We start from the raw sequence: 26,738 nt of genomic DNA on the forward strand, positions 1-26,738 counted from the left end.
AAAGACATTTGGCAGAAGGGGAAGATATGTTCAAAGACATCTAGGCTAATGTGTAGAAGTAAACAGAAAATCATGCACAGTATCTGCCTCCATAAGAACAGACTAGATATTAATGTGATGTAATGAACAATGATTATTACGAAGTATATTTGTGACTACCTGTAATGTTCCCGTATATATTTTAGGAGATGTCTTAAATATTTTCACATATAAAAAGTTTCTGTTTTGAATTTGATATGATAATCCCCTGTAGCCTCATTGATATTTTTCCTATCAACAGGGAGTTCACCCCAACAATTTGACGAGGTATACAGACTTAATAGAGTCCCACAGAAGCGAAAATCCTCCTCTTCTGATGAACCTCCAATGAAAATGCAAAGACCAGTTCCTTAACTTAAAATTTGTTGCAATGTCAATTGCTTTGTATAATCATTAGACTTAATATCATCAGTTCATTGTACTCAATTCCAAGTTGATTCAAATTTAAATCTTTTGCAATGTAAATTGCTTTGTATAATTATTCAACTTCATATCTTGTAGCATGGACAGAAGTTATGCAGGAAGTTGGCTCAATGTAATTTGTCAGTGTAGGAAGTGCTTGTACTTTGGCAAGGTATTAAAATTTACATTAAATAAGAATAATTATAGATGAACAGGAAAGCTATTGTTCATCCTCTGGCTCTCACTCATGGTGCAGCTCTATGAAAATACAAAAACAAACACAAAAAGGCCAATAAACATTGCCATACACACATTAAGTCAAAATTAACACTAACACCACAACTCCGCTGAACCCCTGCAATGATCTAAGTTTTCTTACATTACTATAAAATGTTAAGTATATTCTACTAATTTGTAGACATAGCCAAAAGTATGAACAAGTTTAAGATGAATGGATTTAAATCACTACGTTTTAGTCATGACCACACCTTTCTATCTCCACATTGCATTGTGGGTATTGGGCATGTTGTTGAAAATGTGTTATTTTTATGTGCAGGGGTTCAGCGGGGTTGTGGTGTTAGTGTTAATTTTGACTTATTGTGTGTATGTCAGTGTTTATTGGCCTTTTTGTGTTTGTTTTTGTATTTTTGTAGAGCTGCACCATGAGTGAGAGACATAGGACGAACAACTGATTTACTGTTCATCTCTGTTTTTTTTCTCCTCCTTTGTAAATCTTTTTGCTTTGTCAAATTAAAAGCACTTCCTGTACAGGCAAATCACACTGAGCTGACTACCTACTTAACTTTCATCCATACTACAATATATTAAGTTGAATGATTTTGAAAAACGATTTATAATGCAAGAGATTTAGTTTAAATCAACTTGGAATTGAGTACAATGAACTGATGATATTAAGTCTATTGTTTACAAAAAGCAATTGACATTGTAACAAATTTTAAGTTAACTTGGCATTTAGTGTGTTGTACTTAAAATTCCATTCAAATCAAGCATTTAAGTTTAATACACTCAAGTTTTCCTTACTCATTACTTTCATTTTTTAAGGCAACTGGTTCACTCAAACTTTTTAAGTAAACTCAATTATCTGATCTTACAGTGTAGGCCAGAATATTACGTCCCCCCCCCCCCCCCCCCCATGGCCAGATTATATCCCCATGATAGTAGTGTTGAGTGACATACACAAGAGTTAGTTCTACTGGGGGTTCAGCTTTGTCGGGTAAGTTAAGCGAGAAAACTAACAGATTTAACTCTTAAACTCTAGATTACATTTATTACTTCAACCAGAAAAACCTTAATGTGTAAAATACTTTGGCTTGTTGGTATTAAAACAGTACCTCATCATTTCCATCCAGAAGTTGGTTCATTGTCACTGTGCTGGGATGTGTAGGGTGAGTCTTCAGAGTCCTAAAAATACAGGAAAACATTCAACCTTACAAGTACTGTTTTAGTCTCTGTTTTATGAGGTGTTTTCCAGGTGTTTCCCTACCTGATAACAAACAGCAGAACACACACAAGAATTAGTAGAACGCCGACTGTAGTTATGAGTGCAGGAAACATCCCCTGACCTGGACATTAGGAAACAAAGAAGAAACTAAGATTTGGATGAAACGATAATAACTACCCATTTACAGTTTTGATTAGTTCCCAAACATTTGCAAATGAGATGAAAATTCATAATTCTGTTTTGTTGGCATGAAATAAAAAAGCTGTATCCATTGTATACACGTCTGCTTGAAATAATAACACACAAATACTGTGGACAGTAGAAGTCTTTTCATTCCAATGGACAACACCAGAAAAACCATCACTAACCTTGACCAACTACAGGAGTTTGATGCTCAAAAGTGTAGAAATAGAACTGGCCAAAAGTAGAACCCACAGAGTTCCTGCTGTGGCAGAGCAGAGTGGACAGATCCAACTCCTGTGGGAGGTTTACGGTGATGGTGCTCCTTAGACCTGTGCCGTTCAGAGACTCACTGCTGATGTCTACCTTGTCCGAGTGATTCACAGATAGTCCGTCCAAATACCACTGTAATCTGGGAGAAGGGTTTCCCACAGTGGAACAGGAACAGCTGACTGTGGCTGCAGCTTTGGTGCAGTTGGACGAGGACAGGATCTGTGGAGCAACTGTGATGACAAGAGTGTTTGATCAGGTTTACAAAAATGCCAGGACACACTCAGGTGAACTCTGTCATGATGGAACACAAAAGTCTATTGTGAGGGGGGTTATTGTTTTGGTTTGTTTGTTTATTTCTTTATTAGTTAACACTTAAGCCGCAGATCTATTGGTTGAATTCATACCAAATTGGGTTGAAAGACTGACAGTGACTCAGAAAAGATCTGATTACATTTTGAGAAAAGTAGGTCAAAGTTCAAATTTTTTAAATGAATTTTTAAAATCTTTTTTCCCATTTACTTATAATGGGTGAAATTTCAAATGTCTGTAGCAGCAAAACTATTGGATGAATTCATACCAAATTTGGTTTATAGATGGCCAGTGACCCAGAATAGATCTGATTGTATTTTGGGAAAAATAGGTCAAAGTTTAAAATTTTTTTTAAGGAATTTTTTATACCCCCCCCCCCCCCATCTATACAGGGTGTATTAAAAAAAAAACTATACATTTTGAAAAATGATCCAAAGTTCTGCATTTGATAATTTTTGGAAATTTTTTTTTGACAATGACGGCTGCCCTACACTTATACCCCTGTTGCTTCTCCCTCCCCTACCAATACCACTGTCCTCTAGTGATGAAGTTCTCCAGACCGGTCTTGGTCTAGAAACCAGTCTCAAGACCAATTTTTTGTGGTCTCAGTTTTGACACAGACTTAGCTCATTTGATCTCGGTCTTATCTTGGTCTCAGACATAACGGTCTCAATGGGATTTGTACAAAAACTGCATCATCACAGAATAGTATCGTTATTTATTATGCACCATCTTCAAACATAAGGACAATATAATAAAAAGATAATGCTTTACAGCAATGCTTTTGCTCTACAATTGATATGAAGAATCATGTCATGTCAATTCTAACTCTAGTCTGATTTCAGACTTGGACTTGGTCTCGCCTTAGTGTAAGGTCTTGGTATAGTTTAGGTCTTGATACCCTTCGGTCTCGGCAATATCTTGGTCTCGGTCTAGCCGGTCTTGACTACAACACTACCATCTCCTCTCCTCTGTGTGATAGCCTCTTTCTGACACCATGACCATGCAGTGACATACAACGACTTGAAAAATGTAGGTCAACATTGTTGTCTAGATTTGATGTGTCAACCCTAATTTGACCCTTGACGAAGATCAAGGTCAATATCAAATAATTCACCCATGGGCTTCCCAAGTCGCACTTAAACACCAAAGATGATGGTGATGGGATGATTTTATGGAGACTAATTGCCATGGTGTTACCAAGGCCAAATTTGTTAGACCAATTAAACTTTGAAAATGAGGGTCAAGGTTTCAAGAACTCATCCAGGACCTACCCAAGCTGCACCTAAATATCAAACATGACAGACATCCAGGGCCGGACTGAGACTCATTTTCAGCCCTGGAGTTTCATACCTCAGACCGGCCCACTTTAGATCACGACCGATTATTATTAAAATCATGCAATTCTAACCTTACATGTTAGGTCTACACACTGTTCTGCAAAGCCTTCTAATTCAGTGTATTTTCTAAAATATTTCCAATTCAGCGCAAGTAAAGGTTGCTTCACAATGTGGATTTATTTCAACAGTGAGTGCACATCGACATCTCAAACATTATTATTCCTCACAACACAACAATAACAAAATCTATATTTTTTTTCTTATAAGTGTTAACATTTTTCAAACCTTTAAAATGTTTGAAATGAAATTAAAGTATAAAAATATTAAAAATTTAAAAAATAAATAAATAAATTAAGCTTGCTGCACTTTCTAATAACTATTATTTTGGTATCCTCTGCAACAAAAGATTTCCATCATAACTTACTTGCGGTTTGTTCCATCGATGCTATTGAAAACTTTTGGTACAGTGATATTAGGGGTTTGATGAGGATGATAACAAAAAAATATGTGTATCCTGTGACTGAGGGTGAGCAAAGCAATCAAAGCTAACAACAGACTCCTCTTCATCTGTGTCATTTGTGCCTAGTGGTTCAGGGTTGTGCTGCTGAGCTGCTCCTCTGTCATCAGCAGACTCTGCTCTCCCTTTCACTCTTCCTCCAGTTTCTCTAGACTCGCCTACACCTGGATCACAATAAAAAATAATATCTACAGACATTTTGACTTACTGAACCAGTTCAGATCTTTACACTGGCTAAATATGCAGGCTTATTTAATATTACTTTCTACTATTGCCTTTCAGTTGTGGGCTTTGAGTATTTACTGTCTCACTTTTAATAATAAAAATTAAAATAGGTCAGGACTATGGTTTGGGTATAGAAAGTGGTTTTACGGGAGCTAATGCTTGTTCACACAGTCTGTTCCAACAGCTCACCTTTTCCTTCCATACTGACAGGAACAATCCCCTCATCACTACTGGCTCCTGGCTCTGCTTCTGACACTAAAGCACAGTTTAAAAATGCTCATAACTGTCAGCACAAATCTTCTATTTTCAAAGCCTTGGTGTCAGTTTCATTCATGTAGTTCTGAATCCTGGAGCATCTCAGAGCACCTTTCATATTGAACAGGCCTACACCATACTCTTCATTGGAGCCTATTTCTTCTAATCCTCTTCCCTCTCTGAGCAGTCCTACCTGCCCACTCTGGACTTGTGGGCTCATGGCAGGTGCTGGATCTGGTTTCTGAATCTGAGAAGCTACAAGACAAAGTTTCCCACTTTCGTGGCGTCGCATCATACTATTATTTAAATGACATAACGTTATGTTCCACGTCACAATGCCACACAATTCACTGACTTGATAATTAACTAACTTGAAAGGTGGTTTACCCGGTTCATCGTCCTTATTAGTTGTTTCCAACCGGGAAGTCGTTTTTGTGAAAAAGTTGCAGATTTTGTCACATTTGGCTGCGTTTGCTTCCAGAGCTTTCCTCTTTTTAATTCTTGCCTTCTCCACACCACCCTTGCTCTTTCTATTCTCCATGTTTCAAACAGCAAACACAGCTGACCATCGACATAGCCTACAGAGCACAGATCGTAAAAGCTCCACAGCTACAGTATAGAGCTACTAACCGTATGCTAGGACATGTTACGCCAGGTCACGGTGTGTCCGCAAAAAAAAAACAGGAAGAAAACAAACAGTTTACTAGTAGAGGGGGTGGGGCCCAGGAACAGCAGCTGCAGATTACGTGGTCAACTCAGTGCTATGACTGAACACCGGCCCCCAAAAAATAAATAAATAAAATATTAAATACATATTTAAAGTGAACTCCGGCCCTCGCGGCCCAAATATTATACCGGCCCGCCGGGAATTGTCCCGGTCCTCCCGATTAGCCAGTCCGGGCCTGCAGACATCTATCAATACACAGACAAACAGGCAGCTGCCACAAGGTACAAAATAACCCAACAGCCAAAGACCAGCCAATGAGGTCAAAGACCATTCACATTTATTCTAATGCCCCCTTGTGGCAGAGGTGGGTCACACATGTGAAAGCAACACAGTAAGTCTCAAGCCTTAACCGTTCAGCTCCAAGTGTCTGTGATGAGAAGCAATCAAGTCAAGTCCCTGTTAAAAACCAAGGCAAGTCAAGTCATTGTTCAGGTCAAACAAGAGGCGAGTCAGATCATATGAAACTCTGATGATCTGTCCAACATGAAAAGTTGAGCTATCGGCAAGTCTCCCAAATGAACAACAACAGTGAGTGGTGTACTAATAATCTACTGCATCCTTCATTCCTACATTGTCTGTTTTCTCTATTGGAGGCTGCTTTATAATGATTGACATACTTTACATTGGAAATAATCCAGTCATATTACAAAAATCCAACATGACTTGTAGTCAAGCCCGGATTAACCATATGGGCAACTGGGCAATTGCCCAGGGGCCCGCGATGTCTGAAGGGTCTGAAGGGTAGCTCGGGCATAACGAAAATATCTGGTTATCTTTTGCTTATAAATGAAACTGTCCGCTGTCCGGAGCCATTGCACTGCACAGAAACCCTGCTCCTGCTGTCTGTGACCGTGAGCTGAGACCCTCTCCTCATTGGTCAGTCCAAAAAGCGAATCAGCTGTGACGCAAATCAACGTGCGTGCACTGAGTGGGATGTGAGACGTCAAGAACTATGTGACATACGTACGCGAATCAAAACGATGTTTACATTGCACTTACTTTAACTGTCTTGTTGAATTCTGAGGTGACAAGTGGATTTCTGTTTAAACTCTTTCTTCGCCAATGACGAGATTTTCCGTCAATCCGTGTTTTCACTGTTATGCTATAGTTGGTGCTGTTGCGGATCATGTGAAATACTTTCCTTAGTCCAAAAACAAACAATTAAGCGTTTTTTTCGGAAAAATGAAGGACCGGGTTTAACGTTCTCACACTGGAGTCTCCGTATCCCATGGCAACGCATCCAGCGGCAGTCACTGAATGAGGAAATGCAGACTGTGCAGGAACCGCGCGCAGTTTCAAAAGCCTTAAAGATGATTATGGAGACAGAGTCTGACAGTTCAATATATGATGGAGCTACAGAAGAACCATTTAGAGACAGGAACGGAGAAATAGAAGGTGAGGGAGACGGACACGGAACACGGGAAACATGGAGCGGCTCAGGTCCGACACAGAGATGGGGGTGGGGGGGCGGGGGTGGGGTGTCACGGAGTGACACAGAAAAAATGACAGACAGGAGGAAGAGAGAAGAGACATTTCTAGGGGACATTCAAGGAGAAGACAGACAACCAGACGTGGGACAAGACAAAGGACAGCTAGTGTTCATCTGTTAGAGTGAGTTCAGATTCAGACTGAGGACACAGATGTGGTTCAGCTCCATAATGTCAGTGGGGACACAGATAAGACACTGTTTGATTATAGCTTTTGTATGAAATAAATAAATAAATACATATATTCATGCAAAGATAAATAACTAGATGTCCATATAATTATTTACAGATCAAACACAGCAGGTGGTCCAACAGAAGGACCTGGGGCAGCCAAGGAAAGGCCAGAAATCTACAGTATTTAGTGAATTTGTTTCTTTTTTTCTTGAAAATGAGGAATATTGAAGTGTTTACATAAAAAAGCTAAACTAATATGTTGTTACTTATAACTGATGTATGTCAAAGTGTAAAGTTTAGAAGGAACCTGGTGCTTTAGAAGATGTTTGGTCTAAAATTTGGTGTGGATTCCACTAACATTTTGTGGAATGATGGGATATCTTAGAGCTGTTTGTTATTATTATAGTTGTTATAATAATTTTATTTTGTGATTTTGAATACAGTGTTACTGTTGGTAAAGAAGAAAGAGTCAAAAATGTAAATAGGAAATCAGTTTTATCTTGAAAATCAATGTCTTCGAAAAAATTCAATTTTCTCATTTTTTTGCTCTAAATTCATTTTTTTCCTGAAAATGACCAATATTCAAATATTCATATGTCACGAACGAATGAAGATAGAATAAAATCGTTTTTTGTGTTTAAAAGTTGAAGTTCTGTTCTTTCTTTTGATGTATTCAGTGTTCACATACTCCTAACACAACATTTTCAGTGAGCGTCCAAAAATTAGTGAAAATGACCAAAAAGGCTGGCCTTGGCTACCAACTCACTGGAAAATGCTCTGGCGGGGAAAGAGTTAAAATTCATATCTGAGTCTATCAGATTATGTTTGTGTTTTGTCTGTGGGCTTTTTCTGACGATTCAATACATTTGTGTTGGCAAAAAGTGTTCTTAAATATATACTGGATACTTTGGAAATGGTTTCTTATTTATTTTTTGTGAAAATGGAGGACACTTCCCTCTCTTTCTAATGTAGTGGATCAATTTTAGATTATACTGATGCTAATGTGTTTTTTTTTTTCATATCATCATTTGCAAGTGAGTGGCCTTGACAAGAGGCTATAGTGGTGCACTTGTAGTTCTACGAGCATTTACACATTTGTACATCAAAATGCATTTGATGATAGTTAGATATTGAAGTATGGGGTATATTTACATATATTCCTGGAATTTATTCTGTATTTTGCCAGATTATAGGGATCCTGGGGTTGTGATGATGGGGCCCTTGAATATTGTTGCCCAGGGTACAATGAAGTGTTAATCTGGCCCTGCTTGTAGTTTATTTCTGAGTAGGATTATCTAGTCATCTGCCATAAGTCAATGTCAAGCTGAATGTCAAGTCGCATTCAGTTTGGTCCAGACAACGAGCATAAACAAAGGAATTTGTGCACAATAATATTCTAAGCACCAGTCCAACACCACTGATGCATAGACCCTTAGTAAGATATAATTTACAGTTATTATGGGACACTTTGCTGCATTAAATCCAACCAGATGAAGAGGATATAAAAATGTGATACATACATTGAACATCTATGTCCGTCCTGTTGGACCGTCCAGTTCCCAGATTGTTTTCAGCCTGACAGAGGAAAGCACCAGTGTTCCTTGATGCAGTAATGGTTAAATCAGGTCCGGTGTGGATTCTAGTCTCATGTTGTGGATCAGCTCTGTACCATGTGTAGATCTGTACTGCTGGGTTGGCATCACTACTGCATTTCAGAACCACATTAGTGCCCTCATGAACTGGACCAGATGGACTGACCAAGACTTTGGTGTCTTTGGGTACATCTGAAAAATGAGTTAATAATAAAAATACAGGTTTTATGTTTTCATCTGACACAAGATTGTTACTGGTTCTGACTTTCTAGTCAAATCCAGGAAATAAATATTATGGAATTTCACATTTAACTTGGACTTATTCCAGTGGATATGATCCTCTGTAAAGAGACACTGATAAAAGACTGTCACCTAAATATTAATGGACTGAACTGTCATTATGAAGGACAATAAACTGTCCATCAACAATATCATCCTGTCCATAAAACATGACATTATTCATGAAACACATGTTGAGCCACTGACATTTTACTGGACGATGACAAAATGATAATAAACAAAACAGCTGACAAGAAGTTTACTGATCTGAAAAGAAAACAAAAGGGGATTTTCTTTTTTGTGGAGGGTGGGATAATACACAATGCACAGAAAAAAAGCTAAACTTTATTTGCAAGTAACTACTAATGGGTCCAAGGACCCCCACAGTGTTCTTTTTATTTTGTGGTCTTCATTAAAAGTTCACATTGTGCAGTTTATGAATTATTGACGAAAATGTGTTCACATTTATTCCCCCTGTGATTCACAAGATTCAATTCTATGATTAACATTTTTTCAGCCTTCTTATCTTTTATTAAAATCTGACCTTTATACCTCTTTTGGTTGATGAATGTACAGATTTTAAAAATGTGATACATACGTTGAACATCTATGTTTGTCTTGTTGGACCGTCCAGTTCCAAGATTGTTTTGAGACTGACAGAGGAAAGCACCAGTGTTTCTTGCTGCAGTAATGGTTAAATCAGGTCCGGTGTGGATTAGAGTCTCCTGTTGTGGATCAGCTCTGTACCATGTGTAGATCTGTACTGCTGGGTTGGCATCACTACTGCATTTCAGAACCACATTAGTGCCCTCTTGAACTGGACCAGATGGACTGACCAAGACTTTGGTGTCTTTGGGTACATCTGAAAAATGAGTTAATAATAAAAATATCGGTTTTATATTTTCATCTGACACAAGAATTGTTACTGGTTCTGATATTCTAGTCAAATCCTAAGACATAAATATTATGGAATGTCACATTTAACCTTGGAATTATTCCAGTGAATATGATCCTCTGTAAAGAGGACACTGATTAAAAGACTGTCACCTAAATATTAATGGACTGAACTGTCATTATGAAGGACAATAAACTGTCCATCAACAATATCATCCTGTCCATAAAACATGACATTATTCATGAAACACATGTTGAGTCACCGACATTTTACTGGACAGTGACGGAATGATAATAAACAAAACAGCTGACAAGAAGTTTACTGATCTGAAAAGAAAACAAAAGGGGAATTGGTCTTTTTGGGATAATATAGAAAGCACAGAAAAAAGCTAAACTATATTTGTAAGTAACTATAAATGGGTCCAGGGACCCCCACACTGTTGTTTTTCCTCTGTGCTCTAAGTAAAAATTCACATTGTGCAGTTTATGAATTATTGACCAAAATGTGTTCAAATGTATTCCCCCTGTGGTTCACAAGATTAAATCCATTATTAATATTTTTTCAGCCTTATTATCTTTTATTAAAATCTGACCTTTATACCTCTTTTGGCTGATGAATGTACAGATTTTAAAAATGTGATACATACATTGAACATCTATGTCTGTCCTGTTGGATCGTCCAGTTCCCAGATCGTTTTCAGCCTGACAGAGGAAAGCACCAGTGTTTCTTGCTGCAGTAATGGTTAAATCAGGTCCGGTGTGGATTCTAGTCTCATGTTGTGGATCAGCTCTGTACCATGTGTAGACCTGTACTGCTGGGTTGGCATCACTACTGCATTTCAGAACCACATTAGTGCCCTGTTGAACTGGACCAGATGGACTGACCAAGACTGTGGTGTTTTTAGGTCGGTCTAAAACAAATGAGAAAAAAAAATATTTGCCTTATTTTTTAAGTTTCACAGCTTTTTGATATCAGTAAAACAACAGAGATCTGGGTCAAGTTTGCTGTCTGATGTTTGAGCCTGTGTAACGTTTCCCTGAGTGTAGTTAGTGGTGGTGGCTGGTCATGGTGGTAGTTCCTGGACTCCAGAATGGATGTAAAGCAGACAATCAACCTGTTCCAAATTTCACAGGTAAACAAACTGAGTTCTATCCATCCAGTCACACCTTTATTTAGTTTCCTCCATGTCTGCGTTTTATGCAGACACTGCAGTATGAGACTATCTGACTACATATTAGATAATGTAGGACCCCATTGCAAGTGGTTGTTTTTTTTTTCAGCAGTTGGTCCTTGTGAGTGACACAGACTTTTCACATTTTGATTATCTATTCATTCATCTTCTGAATCACTTTATCCTCTCTAGGGTCACTGGGGGTGCTGGAGCCTAACCCAGTTACCTGTGGGTGGGGTACACCCTGGACATATTCCCAGTTCATCACAGGGCTGACATAGAGACGAACAACCAATCACTGTCACATTCACACCTATGGGTAATTTAGATGAACCAATTAACCTATCAGTGCATGTCTGTGGATGGTGGGAGGAAGTCGGAGTACCCAGAGAGAACCCACACAGACATGGGGAGAACATGCAAACTCCACACAGAAAGGCCCCACTCCGAACCCAGGACCTTCTGCTGTGAGGAACGAGTCCTCTCCACTACACCACCGTGTTGACATCTTTTTGATTATTCTTCTTTGTTTATTCTTTACAGTGTATTAACACTACAGCGCAGGTGACATTAACATGATATATCAACAACACACGTAGTATTAGCTGATGAATCTAAACCACTAATTCATGACTGCTGGGTTCATATGGAAAAGGAATAACACAAGGACAATAAACACCTGAATAGGACATTTTCATAATGTACTCAGGCAGCACCACATGGGTCACCTTCAGTAAACTGTATTTACAACGCAGGAGGAACTGAACAGTAAACATGGGACCGTTCTATAAAATATATTTCATATTCACTCCTATCTCACAGATGTATTAACTTCTGCTTAGAATAGAACCACTTCTGTCTAAGAGTGTGGTGTCAGCGTTTATGACAGTCTGAGCCTCAAACTGCACACTGTAGTCACTCTTCCATTGACCCTCAAATTGTGCAAATATAACTTGTGCATAAAAATTTACCTAATGGAAAACAACAATTTCGCCAAAAGTCTCATTTTTCGATTAAAAGTGTTTGCGCTGACAAGAGGTGGTTTTTGGGGCGTAGCACAAATGGTGTATCACGCACAATTGCCATGGAAAGACCTTTTTCACAACTAAAGTCAGGTGAATAAAAAAAAAAAAAACAGATGTTGACGTACGTTACAACAAGTGAAGAGGAAGAAGAAACATGTCGCGGTATGTGTGGACACACCAGGAACCCAATCATTTTTTAATTTTGTACGAGATAGAGGGGTAATATATAATAATAATGAATATATCTGTAAGTTAACACCATATTTACGTTCATTGCATTGTTTATGGAATGACTTCTCGTGTCATCTTGCGTTAATAAATAAACAAATCATCACATTTGTGATTTAATGGAAAAACCGACATTACGCACTTCTGTTTTTTTGACATTTAGTAAATATTGGTAAAGTTTTGTGCAGAGGTCCACTGGCAAAGCGACTAGTGATGAGTCCGACATTTCACACATTTGCTAAGGTGCTGAAATGTGACACACAGAACATGAGAGTACATTGTACTGTGTATTACTGTATTATGCAGATAAAACACTGGTGAGAAAAATGATTACAGCCATCGATTATGAAGTAGGATAAGATGAATTATGTTATGAGAAAACTGAAAGTGAGCATTTCTGGAAAAAAAAATACTGTAATATTAATAAAGGACTAAATTAAAGTTCACTTACATTTAACATGAGCTTTCAGTCCTTTGCTAACAGACAACACATTCCTGTTGTCTTGTCTCCTGTAGACAGCAGTGCATTTGAACCTCTGTCCGTGGTGGAGGTGAGAGGCAGTGAAATTCAGAACAGACTTTATGACTTTAGTTTTGTCCTGATTTTCCATCAGTGTCTCCTGACTGGTTCCCAGTCTGGGGGTCCACGTCACAGTCGGACGAAGAGATGGACAGGGAGCTGGAGCAGAGCACTGCAGACTCACTGAGGCCCCCTCCTCCACCTCCAGTTCAGACGGAGACAGAGTCGGTTTAGGAGGATCAGCTGGTGGGAAATCACATATAGACCAGTCACCAAACAAACACGACTTTAAATATATAATATGTCCAAAATAAATGAACAAAACCACAAAGATAAATGGAACACAAATGGTTTAGAGACTGAATTAAAAACATACCTTTGACATTAATATTCACACCTGATGGAAAACTATATTTCAGTGCATTGTTGCATTGTACTCTGAAAAAATATGAACCACCATCTGCAATTTGTATATTATTCATAGTTGAGGTGCAGATTTTGTTTTTTAAGTCTCCTCTTGTTGCTTTTGTGATAAATCTTGATGTGACATCTTGTGCAGAACTCAAAATGTTTCCTTTCATCCATATTGCTTCACATGTATCACCTAAGTCTGTTTTATAGTTGTCACGTATTTCAAAGGAACAGGGTATGGTCACACAGGATCCAGCTACAGCCTCTATTGTCTCTGGCAAAAAGATCTGAAAGTCTGCACTTAAGACACCTGAAACACAAAACAGTGAAAAGACAATTACAAACTGCAACATGTAAGTCTACTGTAGGATCTAAAGCATCACTCAACAGATCTAAAAAAAAAAAAAAAAAACATTCAACAATCTTTTTTTTAACATATCTTTTAATATCATGTCAACCCTTAAACTCCGAATGCAAAACTCAAACATCTGGGGGTACCTTAGTTTACGGTTCTGCTTGATCTCTTCTATACTCTTCTATAGTTTCAGATGTGAAGCTGGACCTGAACTTACCATGCAGCAGACAGATAGTGAGGAGGATATTCAGAGCTCCAGCCATCTGTTTGACTAAAAAAGAAAAAATAGGCCGATGATTCTAAACAAAACCCTCTGCATATTTGTCGTATCTTAACCTTAAACATCCACTAAAACACTGATCACTTTAAAAACTTTTTTCTCCGTGGACTCTTCAATTTTATTTCAGTCTTTTTTTTCTATTTTAACATAAAACAGGAAGTGATAAATATAAAAGTAACAGTGAACCGAAGAGTTTGGTGAATTAAAGTTAAAAATTATGTAACTTTACTTCCACCAAAATACATTTAATCTAAATATAGATAAAGAAAAGAACCAAGTGTTAAAGTTTTGTATCAGGACTTACATTTTCACAAGGTTTGTAGAGTAGTCAAGTTCCTCAGAAGAGTGAAGTGAGTCTCTTAAAAACCTGCAATAATTATCAGCAAAATGAGGAAGTCTTTGTTCAACATATGTAAAAATGACTCATACTTGTTCCCATAAATGGCTGTGAACTGAACTGTCATATTCTTGGTGGAGTTTCTCACCTTTATCTCAATGATACATTGTACATTTGTGAAAACAGCAGCGGAAATGTTTATAACTACTGCAACTGTTTTCAACTGATGTGTATTTATGTGAGCTGTCATCCATCCATCCATCCATCTTCAATGTTGGGATTAAAGTAATGCTTTACAGTAACAGATTACTTTTTACTGTAATATAGTAGTGTAAGGCATTACTAATCCATTTTGAGTAATATTTTGCTGGGTGCATGTTCAATAGTGCTTGCATTACGACTAGGTTATTAGTGACTTCAGATTTTTTCAGATCGACTTATTTGTCAGTGAAGTCAAAGTTGAGTCGACTTGTGTGATGATGTCATCACATTGACAGTGGAGGAACAACACAGACACACAACTGTTCAACAATGAGCAACTTGTACTAATGTTCACTGGAACAGTAACAATGTACAGTAAAGAGCAGAATAAAAAACTAAGACACAAACATCAACAGTCCTTCTCAGACATTTAACCTAAACAAACCATAGGTTAACACCTTGAATTTTCTTTTAAATTTAAGTGAACAACATAAAGTGGGAAAAGGTTCAGACCGTGGCAGAAAAGACTCACAGCATGTTAGAGAAAAGAGCGCATTGTCTTCATGAAATAAATGAACAGAATAATCCAAACACACTGGCTATCCAAATGATTATTCAATATTGGTGGTGCTTCCATGGTTCACAGAACATTAGACCATAGTTTTTCTAGATCACAGTCACTTCAGTTCGTACTCTGAGTCGACTTCTCCCTTCGGTCTTGGCCTTGTGCTAGTGATGCGCAGCTGTTTTTATTAGCTTACCGGCCAATAGGCCGTAAGCTATTGTCGTCATGTGGCGTCCGGCGTCGTCGTCTGTCGTCCGTTACAAAACTTTCAATCGTCTTCTTCTCCGAAACTACAATTATGATTGACTTCAAACTTGGTATACAGCTTCTTTATGATGATGTCAACAAAAGTTAGTGAAATTATTTGGATCCAGATCTGATTCTGGATTTGGTGCGACTTTGAAAAATTTCCCCATTATAAGAGATAGGAAGTGGATCGATGCAGTAACTCAGTAAATATAAATGATATCCGGTGTAAATTTCTACAGTCCAGCCCTGATGGGGAGATGACCAAAACATAATGGCCACATGCTGATCAGGATCTTCTTCTGGATCCAGGAACTTGCGGAAAATTTAACATGGGCTCTTATGTAGAAAAAATTTCAATTGTCTTCTTCTCCAAAACTCCAGTTCTGATTGACTTCAGACTTGGTATACAGCTTCTGTATGATGATGTCAACACAAGGTATTGAAATTATTTCCATCCGGATCTGATTCTGAATTTGGTGCAACTTTGAAAAATTTTCCCATCATAAGAGATAGGAAGTGGATTGATCCGATAAATCAGTAAATATCAATGATATCAAGTTGGAATTTGAATTTTTTACAAATCTGATTGGAATATGACCAAAACACAGTAGTCATATACTGATTTTCTTGGCACCATTAAACTGGATTCGAATTTGTTGTTTTGAGGTATCCAAATTCTTACATGTCTGCGTGTTACAGACGCACGTGTTTGATTGTTCACAAATAACATCATTCAGGTAAAGAAATCCGGTCACGTTATTGTCAACAACCAATTGCCGACTCTACTTCCTTCAGGCATGCGCTGTACGATCCTTCACACATGTTATTTGTTTAGAAATAACCTCATTCACCTGATCAGAAGAGGATTCCTGGTGATGTCATCGCCGGGAATCCTCCAAATACATATAACTGGGTGATAATAAATGGCATCTGCATACATTTCCCAAAGCTTTTAATTTGGCTGGTAAGCTACAGGGCCATTGGTCCTATTTTTTTTTTTTTTTTTAACCTGCTTTGTGGAATTTTTTGACCCGCCCTGCAAATTAAGTGACATTTTTTGGACCCACACCAACCTGACCTGGGTCTGCTGATCCACACATCACTACCCCTCACTGCACACTGTGCTCACTGCGCTCCATGTTTTCATGTATAAAGATGAGAGTATCGACATGCGCTGAATGAAGGCTCGCACACTGTCGGGTAATGGAAGGGAGAGAGAGAATAACACACGACTAGTCGACTCCTCCAAAGTAACGTTGACTTGTGCCACAGACGTCGATTGGTCAACAAACCAACTTTTCCCTAATTACAACACACTTTTACTCATAATTTATTTGCTCAAATGAAAAAATATTGTCTGTAAAGTTCTATTTCCTGTTGGTGTTCAGCCAGTGGGTGAAGACAGCAGAAGACAGTCCATTGTCCACATGGACGTATGCTCATTACTAACCCTCACCCTGCTTTATAGAAGCTAGTTAACATGATCCCTGTGATCAGCAGTGACAAGGTAAGCTAACGTTTATGACTACTTAGAATTCTTTATCAATTATAGATTTATCTACTGGCATCCTCGGTGCCGCGCCCTGTTTAAACACATAAAATGTTTTAAAAAATGTAAGTTCCTTCTGGGATACGAACGTCATAGACCGTAGCGTTATTTTCTGAACTCTCCGTCCACATGTACTAAACGTATGTGTCCTAAGGCTCTCCTATCGCTTGTAGTAGTGATGGTGGTGGTGGTGGTGGGGGGCACACGCTATGATGAGAGTCTGTATGTAACTTAGAAGTAATACTGGACTCATGTAACTCATTACAATTCTGAGACCGTTAAATTGTAAGGTAAGGGATTACTTTAAATAACACTAACAAGTAATCTCTGATGGATACATGACAGTGTGGAAGTAACTTGCACAACACTGTATCATCCATCCATCCATCCATCCATCCATCCACTTTCTGAGGTGGGGTTGTCGTTGTGGACAAAGCAGTACAGAGACAATATTAGATGTGTACAAAAAGTACGTTTTTTATTTATACAAAAATGCAGAAATAATACAGAGCCAACATGTAATAACTTGGCCTATGAACACAATGTAACTGCACAAAAGAACTGCAGCCAAACAAGAAGGAATGAACAGAACAAACTGACCTACCACAATGACACAAGAGGGAACATACATTGTGGTTGACCAAACTGAAGAACACAGAAGAGCTGAAGCAAGATGGACGCTGATTCAAGCTGAATAGAAAGTAAACCTAACTAAACCTAAACGCCCCAAATATTTCAAAGCCCATGGTTCTTCACTCCTCAGCTACATCTTCAGCTGAACCAGGAACAGACTTCCCACTAACCAGAGGTGGGCGTAACGTGTTACATTTACTCCGTTACATTTACTTAAGTAACTTTTTACATAAATTGTACTTTTAAGAGTACTTTTAATATGACATACTTTTCACTTTTACTCGAGTATATTTATGAAGAAGAAACGCTACTTCTACTCTGTTACAATGGCGTACATTCTGCTCGTTACTTTAATTTTTGGTCATTTGTTAATGCACGAACCATTTGTTTTGTTTTGTTTGAAAGACTTCCGCTAAAATCTCACGACCGTGTTTCACCAATCAAACGTAGTTCATCACGTAGCCACGAGCTACGTTTGACTCCGCGCCACCAATCAGATGTAGCCAGGCAGTCACATGACTGTTTGGCGCCGGTTTCACACAGGAAAGGAGTGAAAACACCACGTGAACACAGGAGAGAATGTCGGCTATGGCTAAAGCAAAAGCTTGTGATTCAGATATGGATGACACAGAAGACGCAGAACACCCCTGGCAGCACATCGAAACTATGTTTGCCTTACAGTGTGTGAAAAAGAACAGCTATTTAATGCACTGTCAGCTGCATCTGCCTAAACAAGTGGACATTTCAGCGTACAAGAACTCGACTTCAGATTTGAGGAAATACGTCGCGGTAAGTTGTAATAAGCTTAGTTTTGGCTGTGAACAGCCTAGCGCTGTTTGTAATACAGTTTCTTTGATTACAGTTAAAGACATTTGGCAGAAGGGGAAGATATGTTCAAAGACATCTAGGCTAATGTGTAGAAGTAAACAGAAAATCATGCACAGTATCTGCCTCCATAAGAACAGACTAGATATTAATGTGATGTAATGAACAATGATTATTACGAAGTATATTTGTGACTACCTGCAATGTTCCCGTATATATTTTAGGAGATGTCTTAAATATTTTCACATATAAAAAGTTTCTGTTTTGAATTTGATATGATAATCCCCTGTAGCCTCATTGATATTTTTCCTATCAACAGGGAGTTCACCCCAACAATTTGACGAGGTATACAGACTTAATAGAGTCCCACAGAAAGCGAAAATCCTCCTCTTCTGATGAACCTCCAATGAAAAATGCAAAGACCAGTTCCCCTACTGTTTCTCGGTGGGTAACACAGGGAACACTGGACAAACTCGTACTTAAATTTATATGTGAAGCCAGCCAGCCATTTTCTCTGGTTCAGACATCATCCTTCAAGAATATGATAGAAACCTTGCAACCTCAGTGTACAGTAATGACGAGGAAATTGTTATGCACTAAAATACAGGAAGCTGCAAAGAACATGAAGAGCATTATTATGAAAAAGTTGAGTGCTGTAAATCATGTCGCTACTACAACTGACTGCTGGTCTGCCAGACAACGTAGTTTCTTGGGTGTCACCTGTCATTGGATAGACCAAACCTCTCTAGAGAGGCACTCAGCTGCATGGGCCTGTCGACGTGTGAAAGGCTCACACACTTTTCATGTCCTTGCTGCAGCATTAGAGGAAATACATTCTGAATACAACATCAGGGAAAAAGTGACAAGGACAACAACAGACAGTGGCTCAAATTTCCTGAAGGCCTTTCGGTTATATAGTAAACAAAAAGAAGAAGAAATAGTTGATGATGGACAAGAGGAACAAGACTCTATTCCTGCTGATGCATCAGAAGATGAAAGTGAGTTAGAACTGGACTATCAAGATGTGTCTTCTATTTTGGATGATGACCCAGGTCTTGAGTACCAACTTCCAAGGCACCAAAAGTGTGCATGCCATCTCCTAAATCAACAGTTGATGCCACTGCTGCACGAGATGACAACGAAACATACAGGAGGCTGTCTCGGTCTGCTTTTGCAAAATGTAGCGCTCTGTGGAATAAAACCAACAGGTAAGCCATGGCTTTTGAAACTGTGACACGTGAATGCAAACTCCAATCAGACCCGCTGGAACTCTATTTTCCTCACTGTTGAAAGGATTGTGCACATCCAGAGGGAGCAAGGAGAAACAGCAATTCGCAATGTATGCACAGCATTAAAGATAAAGATGTGAGTTGATAGAACTTTAATTGTATAAAATAATGAAACAGATGTAGCATTGCTGATTAATAGGTGAACACACCTATATACAGTTGCAATATAATTGTGTAAAAGTTGTAGATGATATGAAATTGTTTAACTATTTCATTTTGTATTATTCTTTACTTAACATGGATGATGCACAATAACTTTATTGCACAAGAAATGGCTATGATCTATTTTTCTTTTGTTCTTTTACAGGTTTAATCCAGCTTAAATGGGGTTTTTAGCTGAGTACGTTGCTGTAATGAAGCCCGTTGCCATGTCACTTAACGTCCTCCAAGGGGAATCATCTGTGCATATGGGCTTCCTGCTGCCAACACTTTACCAGTTGCAGGACAAGCTAAAGAAGTTGGAGTCAACTTGCAAAGTGTGTAGACTGCTTGTTGACGCCCTGCAGGATGGGATCCAGAAACGTTTTAGAGACCTCATGAAAGAACCTGAGCTGATTGCTGCAGCTATACTCCTACCAAAATTCAGAACATCCTGGACCACTGAGGAGGGCATTTTACAAGCTGGGAAATACACTTAGCAATTCTAATGTACACCAATAGAGGTTTACTTATGTATATGTAATGTTGTCATTTAGGTTTATATGATATCGGTGACAAATGTTGCTTAGAGATACAAGTTTCAAGAGCTTTTAATACTAGTAATAATAATCAGCATCTTTGGAGCCTGTACAATAAAGGTAAGAATGTGCACATCTAAATCTTCTGAAAACAATCTGTCTTTGTCTTGCCACAGGCTTTAACTACATCAGAAACTACCTGGACACTGACTCAGATGATTCCCGCACAAACAGTGGCAGCTCCGATGAAGATGACTTCTTTGCGTCAATGAACTCAGGAAAATCACAAATAGGGGAGCTGGAAAGGTACCTTTCATGTCCATCCACTGAAGGTATGGATCTGTTGCATTCCTTTCCTAATATCAAGAAACTGTCCCTCAAAGTCAACACTGGTCTTCCAGCTTCTGCAGCCTGTGAAATACTTTTTAGTCATGCGGGGCTGCTTTTCACAGCTAAAAGATCACAACTTCACTCCAAGAATCTTGAGAGCCAACTACTGTTGAAGCTCAACTTTCACTTCATTGAGTGATTCTTTTGGGACAAAGTATGTAGAAACACAAATTTTCACCCAAAACACACCACACTGTTAATAGACAGAGATGGACACAGACCCTTTGTATGTTCAGGCTACTTTGTTGAATGTTTTTCTGCCTTTAAAGCTTATTGTGCCACTTAGACGGCAGTTGAATGAATATGATGTAATTTGATGGCAAACAGGAATAACACACATAGAATGTTATGCATATGTCTATGTAAAGTTTCCAGAGTTCACACACAATATTGTTGCCTAGGTATAGATTTTAAATTCTTTATTTTTTTGAAAAAAGAAATTGAAATAACTAAATTGTTTCACTATTTTTTTTTATTGTTATGTTTTTTTGTTTACTTATTCTGAAACCTGACATTCAAGTAATGTTTGAATAGTTCAAACACTGTGTGTGTGTTCTTTACTAGGCTCTGGTCTCAAAAGATTTGTTGTTAAAGACCATGAGAGCCATGCAGGAGGCAAAGTTTTGAAAAAAAAAAAGAGTATTTTATTTAATGTGATACATGCCTTTATTTATGTTTTTATTTATTAACATTTCATTTATTTGTGTTGTATTTAAAAGAACAGTAAATATGTTTCTTAGGAAATGCTCAGTACTTGAGTAATTTTTTCATGAAGTACTTTTTTACTTTTATTTGAGTAATTATTTTGATGACTACTTTTTACTTGTACTTGAGTAATATTTTTCTAAAGTAACAGTACTTTTACTTGAGTATCATTTTTGGCTACTCTACCCACCTCTGCCACTAACCATGTCCAGTATGTGAACAACAAAGAAACTAAAGGTTAATATAACGAATGATTCACAAATAAATACAACAAATAATGCATGTTTGGATGAAATATGCATGAGAGCCCACAGTCATGCACTCCAAGAACACACACCACTGGAGAGAAAAGAGAACATTTGTGACCACAAGGGGGAGTAGTGAGTCACTCTGCTGGTGTCTGATTCATGAGGAAAACTGACACCATGAGGCCTGTGACCAAAGCATTGAAAAGTGACGAGATGGGATGAAAACCGCTAAAGAAAGAACTTTTACAGTCAAAGAAAGTGACAAATGATAAATGCTAGAGGCACTGTTGTTGTTTTCTCCACTGGACACAGCTGTAGATGAAAACAACAGACTTTGATGAAATCACAGCGTTACACGAGTGAGTTTGATCATGACTATTATAAATGTACAAAGTTATTATAGGATGTTAATATCTTTGCTAAGTTGATCATTTGTTGATCCTAAACTGTGACAGTTCTGATCTTCTTTGAACAATTCCAAACTCATGTTTACTTTGTTATTACCCCGCCCCCCCGAGGTGGTTAATACTAGTCATGTGTCTGTATTTAACCAGAAAATAAGTGTCAGACAGGAAACTAGATGAAGCATCTTTTATTATCTTGTATTTCTTAATAAACTTAGCTAGCACTTAGCCACTGTGCAGCACATAAATGAAATACAAATAACACTACAATTTAATATCAAGAATGATTATAGATTATTAGCAACATTCAGCAATAGAGTAAAACATAGAGTATAAAGAAAACATCATCATATAGTATTTCATGTTACATTGTTTAACTTATTTACATAACTATCAAACATAAATGTATTATTATAATCATTGGACACTAATAATGTGGTTTTGTAAAATAGATGCATCAATCTTTAGAGCAAACATTAGTTTATGTGCCAATAACATCATATTCAGTAGCTGGTGTGCAGAAATCTAGTTCAATATGCTACCATGTAGTTGGAATGTTTTGCCTGAATTACCAGCAGCCAATTTTATGTGCTGAATTATGATGTTATTTAAAAGTGGACATTAAGTAATTGTCAATTTAAAGGTTCAGGATGTAATGTTAAGTGACATTTAGGAGTAAACTGGCTGATAAAAATCATCTGAATACTTCAGCCTTTGTTACAGTTGCTACTAAAAACATGAACGGTAACAGTAACATGAACAGGAAATCCTAATTCACCTGAACCTTGAAGAGAAAAGAAAAGAGAAGTACATTCTAAGCTATTGTAGAAATGTGATGACACAATGGTGGAGATGAAACAATCCGTAAATAAAACAGTTTATCTTAAAGTAAAAATAAAACAAAAACACAACAATCCTTATTTTCATGTGATTGTGATCTAATGAAAACATAACTATGAACATTATATTACATATGTGAAATCAGATCCTCCCATGTCTTACTAACTGAACCTTTTAGCCAACTTCAGTTGCTTTTCCATCGTACATATGCACAAAACTTTACTGGTATTTACTAAATGTCAAAAAAACAGAAGTGCGTAATGTCGGTTTTTCCATTAAATCACAAATGCAATAATTTGTTTATTTATTATCGTGAGATGACACAAGAAGTCATTCCATAAACATGGCGACGAACATAAATATCATGTTGATTCACAGATATATTCCTTATTATTATATATTACCCCTCTATCCTGTACTAAATTAAAAAAATGATTCAGTTTCCTGGTGTGTCCACACATAGCGCACCATGTTTCTTTTAAAACTCTTCTTCTTCGCTTCTTGTAACGTCTGTCAACATCCGATTTATTTTTTTTTTATTCATGTGACTCCAGTTGGGAATAAAGGTCTTTCCATTGCAGTTTTGTGTCAAAACGAAATAGACATTTACTATCAGCTAAACTGTTCTGTTATTTTGAAGGATGAGGACCCAGTGCTTCTTTCTTCAGTTCCCAAAGGATTTTTTTTGCTCTATTTAACCTTTAAGTGATTTATCACCATTTATTATATTATCCTCTGTATTTTGAATTTTTCACTGTACATCATGTATTTTCCTATTTAATTTAGACGTTCATGATAATTCAGTAAATTCAAAGGTTATTATATCAAGAAAACTGATGAAAAAGTGACTTTTTCAGTAAAATCTCTCATTAACTGAACATAAACCAAAGTGTCTCCATCCACTGTCAATTTTGGGTTTTACTGGTGAATCAATGTCATCTTCGATGACATTGTTTTCACATTCACTACGGAGCCTCTGAACGTCCAAATGGGTCATATCTGATGACCATGAAAAGATGACAAACTGTATTTTACAACAATTATTTACACGTATGGATAGGATTAGTGGATCAACAGGGATTAAACAGTTTAGATCAGTAGATGCTGTTGGTCACCAGTGGCTGTTTGGGTCTTTATGGGTTGAATATCAGTATTGGCACTGGCCTAGATCAGTTCATCTACAATCATGAAAAAAATTATTAGACCATCAAAAGTCATCCAAAAAAATGGTTATGTAATCAAGTACTAAGTCCTGTGTGTATCATGTAGGGATGCACCAATACCACTTTTTTCCGGACCGAGTACAAGTACTTACATTTGAGTACGTGCCAATACTGAGTGCTGATATGAGTACTTAATAATCCCATTTCAGTTGTTAGTTCCTTTTGTAAATGTGCTTTATTGTCGTTGTCATTAGTCTGACTGGAACAAAGTGCTGCTACTGACATTTAATGTGTTGGAATGAGCGTTTTTCAATTAATCCACCAGGGGGCGCCGCTCTGAATTAACCATACTGGACAAATACCATGAAGAAGAGGAAAGTTTTTTTTGAGAGGAAGAAGAAGAAAGTCAGTAATAATAAACATGGAGATGACAGAGGCAACACTAATGTGATACTAATGTTGCAGCGTTTTCGCTGGTAAGGTTTAAAAGCTTAGCTTCAGCAGGAAGAGAAAAGAGAAATGAGTGATAAGTTTCGTTTTCACTTCCGCTGGCGGTGGGCCGCACCGCTCCGTACTTCCGGTGGTATTCTCTGTCTCCACCAGCACCTGGAAAACGGATGAAATGTACGTAGAGGACGGACAGAACGCTCCATCCGTATCCGTCTGTGTCTTTTATGTGACTTGCAGTCAGCGTTACTTTTATCACCATCGTTTATTTCAAAAAATCTCCACACTCTTCACACTCCACACACATTATTCCTCCTCCTCGTACCTGCTGCACTGAACTGTGAATGTCACACGGCCGTAAGTGGTATCGGTGCATTTGTGTCGGATTACTTTTACGAGTACGAATACGAGTACACACACTGAGTATCGGAGTCAATGCCCGATACTGGTATCAGTATCGGAGCATCCCTAGTACCATGTGACTAAAACAGACAGAAAAGAAAACATGGAATGTCTAAAAGCACTGTTTTTGTCAGTACAAAGCCATAGATATTGATATAAGATCTGAAGTGATTTTGGTTATTATCAAGAAAACATGGAAAATGGTTAGATATCAGCTCTGAAATTAAACTCTTATGAACTATTTTTGTTGTTATCATTATATTTGTCCAAACAAATGTACCTTTAGTTGTACCAGGCATTAAAATGAACAAGAAATTGAAGAAAACAAGGGTGGTCTAATAATTTTTCTGTGACTGTAGATTTCAACACAGACAAATTCTAACGTCACATTTTAAAAACCATAAATAAAATCAAGGTTAATGAAAAACAAGAATGAAACGATCAATAAAAAGATCACCTTTTCAATCATAAGAAAACTATTTGAACAATTTGAGATTTTCAAACACAAAAGTCCAGATCTATTGGTTGTTGGTGCTCTTAACTTTATATTTCACTTGAGCATATTCACATTCCACCTCCTTCTTGGCAGTTTTATGTTCCCTGTCATCATACTGATTTCCCATGTCAACTGCATTGCTGACAAAATCTTTGCATACATCTCCCATCATGCACCTCTCCTCCTCCAGATAGCTACAAGATGGCCTTGCATCATCTCTGTCTTCTTTCTTCTTCTCCTTCTTGCTCTTCCAAATCACACTGGAGTAAATGACCTCGCCGCCTCCCTGTTTGTTCTCTGAGCTTTTACCTCCCTCTGCGTTGTCCGACAGGCTGTTTGTGTCACCTGGAGTCGTCTCATGTTCCTGGCTCAGTACGTTGGTGTTGGCGTAAATGTTCCTCTCTGTTGCACTGGGTACCTGATGTTGATTCAGATAATGTTAGTGGTATAGTTTGGTAAAGAGATTTACCCTTGTGTGGTTCACAATATACAAGTGTAACAGGCCAAAGTATACCCCCAGGTCAGAATATACCCAGGGTTAAAGCGGCCTACACTGTAAGACCGGATAAGTTGAGTTTACTCAAAAAATTTAAGTAATGAGCAATGAAAACTTGAGTGAATTAAAGTTAAATGCTTGATTTGAATGGAATTGATATTTTAAGTACAACACACTAAATGCCAAGTTAACTTAAAATTTGTTGCAATGTCAATTGCTTTGTATAATCATTAGACTTAATATCATCAGTTCATTGTACTCAATTCCAAGTTGATTCAAATTTAAATCTTTTGCAATGTAAATTGCTTTGTATAATTATTCAACTTCATATCTTGTAGCATGGACAGAAGTTATGCAGGAAGTTGGCTCAATGTAATTTGTCAGTGTAGGAAGTGCTTGTACTTTGGCAAGGTATTAAAATTTACATTAAATAAGAATAATTATAGATGAACAGGAAAGCTATTGTTCATCCTCTGGCTCTCACTCATGGTGCAGCTCTATGAAAATACAAAAACAAACACAAAAAGGCCAATAAACATTGCCATACACACATTAAGTCAAAATTAACACTAACACCACAACTCCGCTGAACCCCTGCAATGATCTAAGTTTTCTTACATTACTATAAAATGTTAAGTATATTCTACTAATTTGTAGACATAGCCAAAAGTATGAA

General features: G+C 37.7%; 2 protein-coding genes across 3 annotated transcripts in view; both read right to left on the minus strand.

The window, feature by feature from the left end:
* Nucleotides 1–642: 642 nt before the first annotated feature.
* LOC115435823 (myelin-associated glycoprotein-like) lies at nt 643–14,131 on the minus strand. The gene is made up of 4 exons (XM_030158434.1): nt 14,084–14,131; nt 13,477–13,821; nt 13,067–13,343; nt 643–685 (listed from the first exon to the last, which is right to left on the minus strand). The coding sequence occupies exons 1-4, from the start codon at nt 14,127–14,129 to the stop codon at nt 643–645; spliced, it is 711 nt and encodes a 236-aa protein (XP_030014294.1). The 5' UTR covers nt 14,130–14,131.
* Nucleotides 14,132–25,304: 11,173 nt separating this feature from the next.
* LOC115435893 (myelin-associated glycoprotein-like) overlaps nt 25,305–26,738 on the minus strand; it is a 153,945-nt gene continuing 152,511 nt past the window's right edge. For both annotated transcript variants that reach the window (XM_030158506.1, XM_030158507.1), the window contains exon 11: nt 25,305–25,984. In XM_030158506.1, the coding sequence (XP_030014366.1) occupies nt 25,589–25,984 (396 nt within the window). In that variant the 3' untranslated portion in view covers nt 25,305–25,588. The remainder of the gene's footprint in view (nt 25,985–26,738) is intronic.

This window comes from Sphaeramia orbicularis, chromosome 16, assembly GCF_902148855.1.
Source record: "Sphaeramia orbicularis chromosome 16, fSphaOr1.1, whole genome shotgun sequence".
Lineage (NCBI taxonomy): Eukaryota > Metazoa > Chordata > Actinopteri > Kurtiformes > Apogonidae > Sphaeramia > Sphaeramia orbicularis.

Bases quoted from the DNA above. Each gene is read 5' to 3' on its own strand.
- LOC115435823 (XM_030158434.1), bottom strand. From the start codon at position 14,129: ATGGCTGGAGCTCTGAATATCCTCCTCACTATCTGTCTGCTGCATG. The intron at 13,344-13,476 runs GTATGTTTTTAA...ATTTCCCACCAG, and splicing joins TGTGAATATTAATGTCAAAG to CTGATCCTCCTAAACCGACT. The intron at 686-13,066 runs GTCTGTTAGCAA...CTGCACCATGAG, and splicing joins CAAGACAACAGGAATGTGTT to TGAGAGCCAGAGGATGAACA.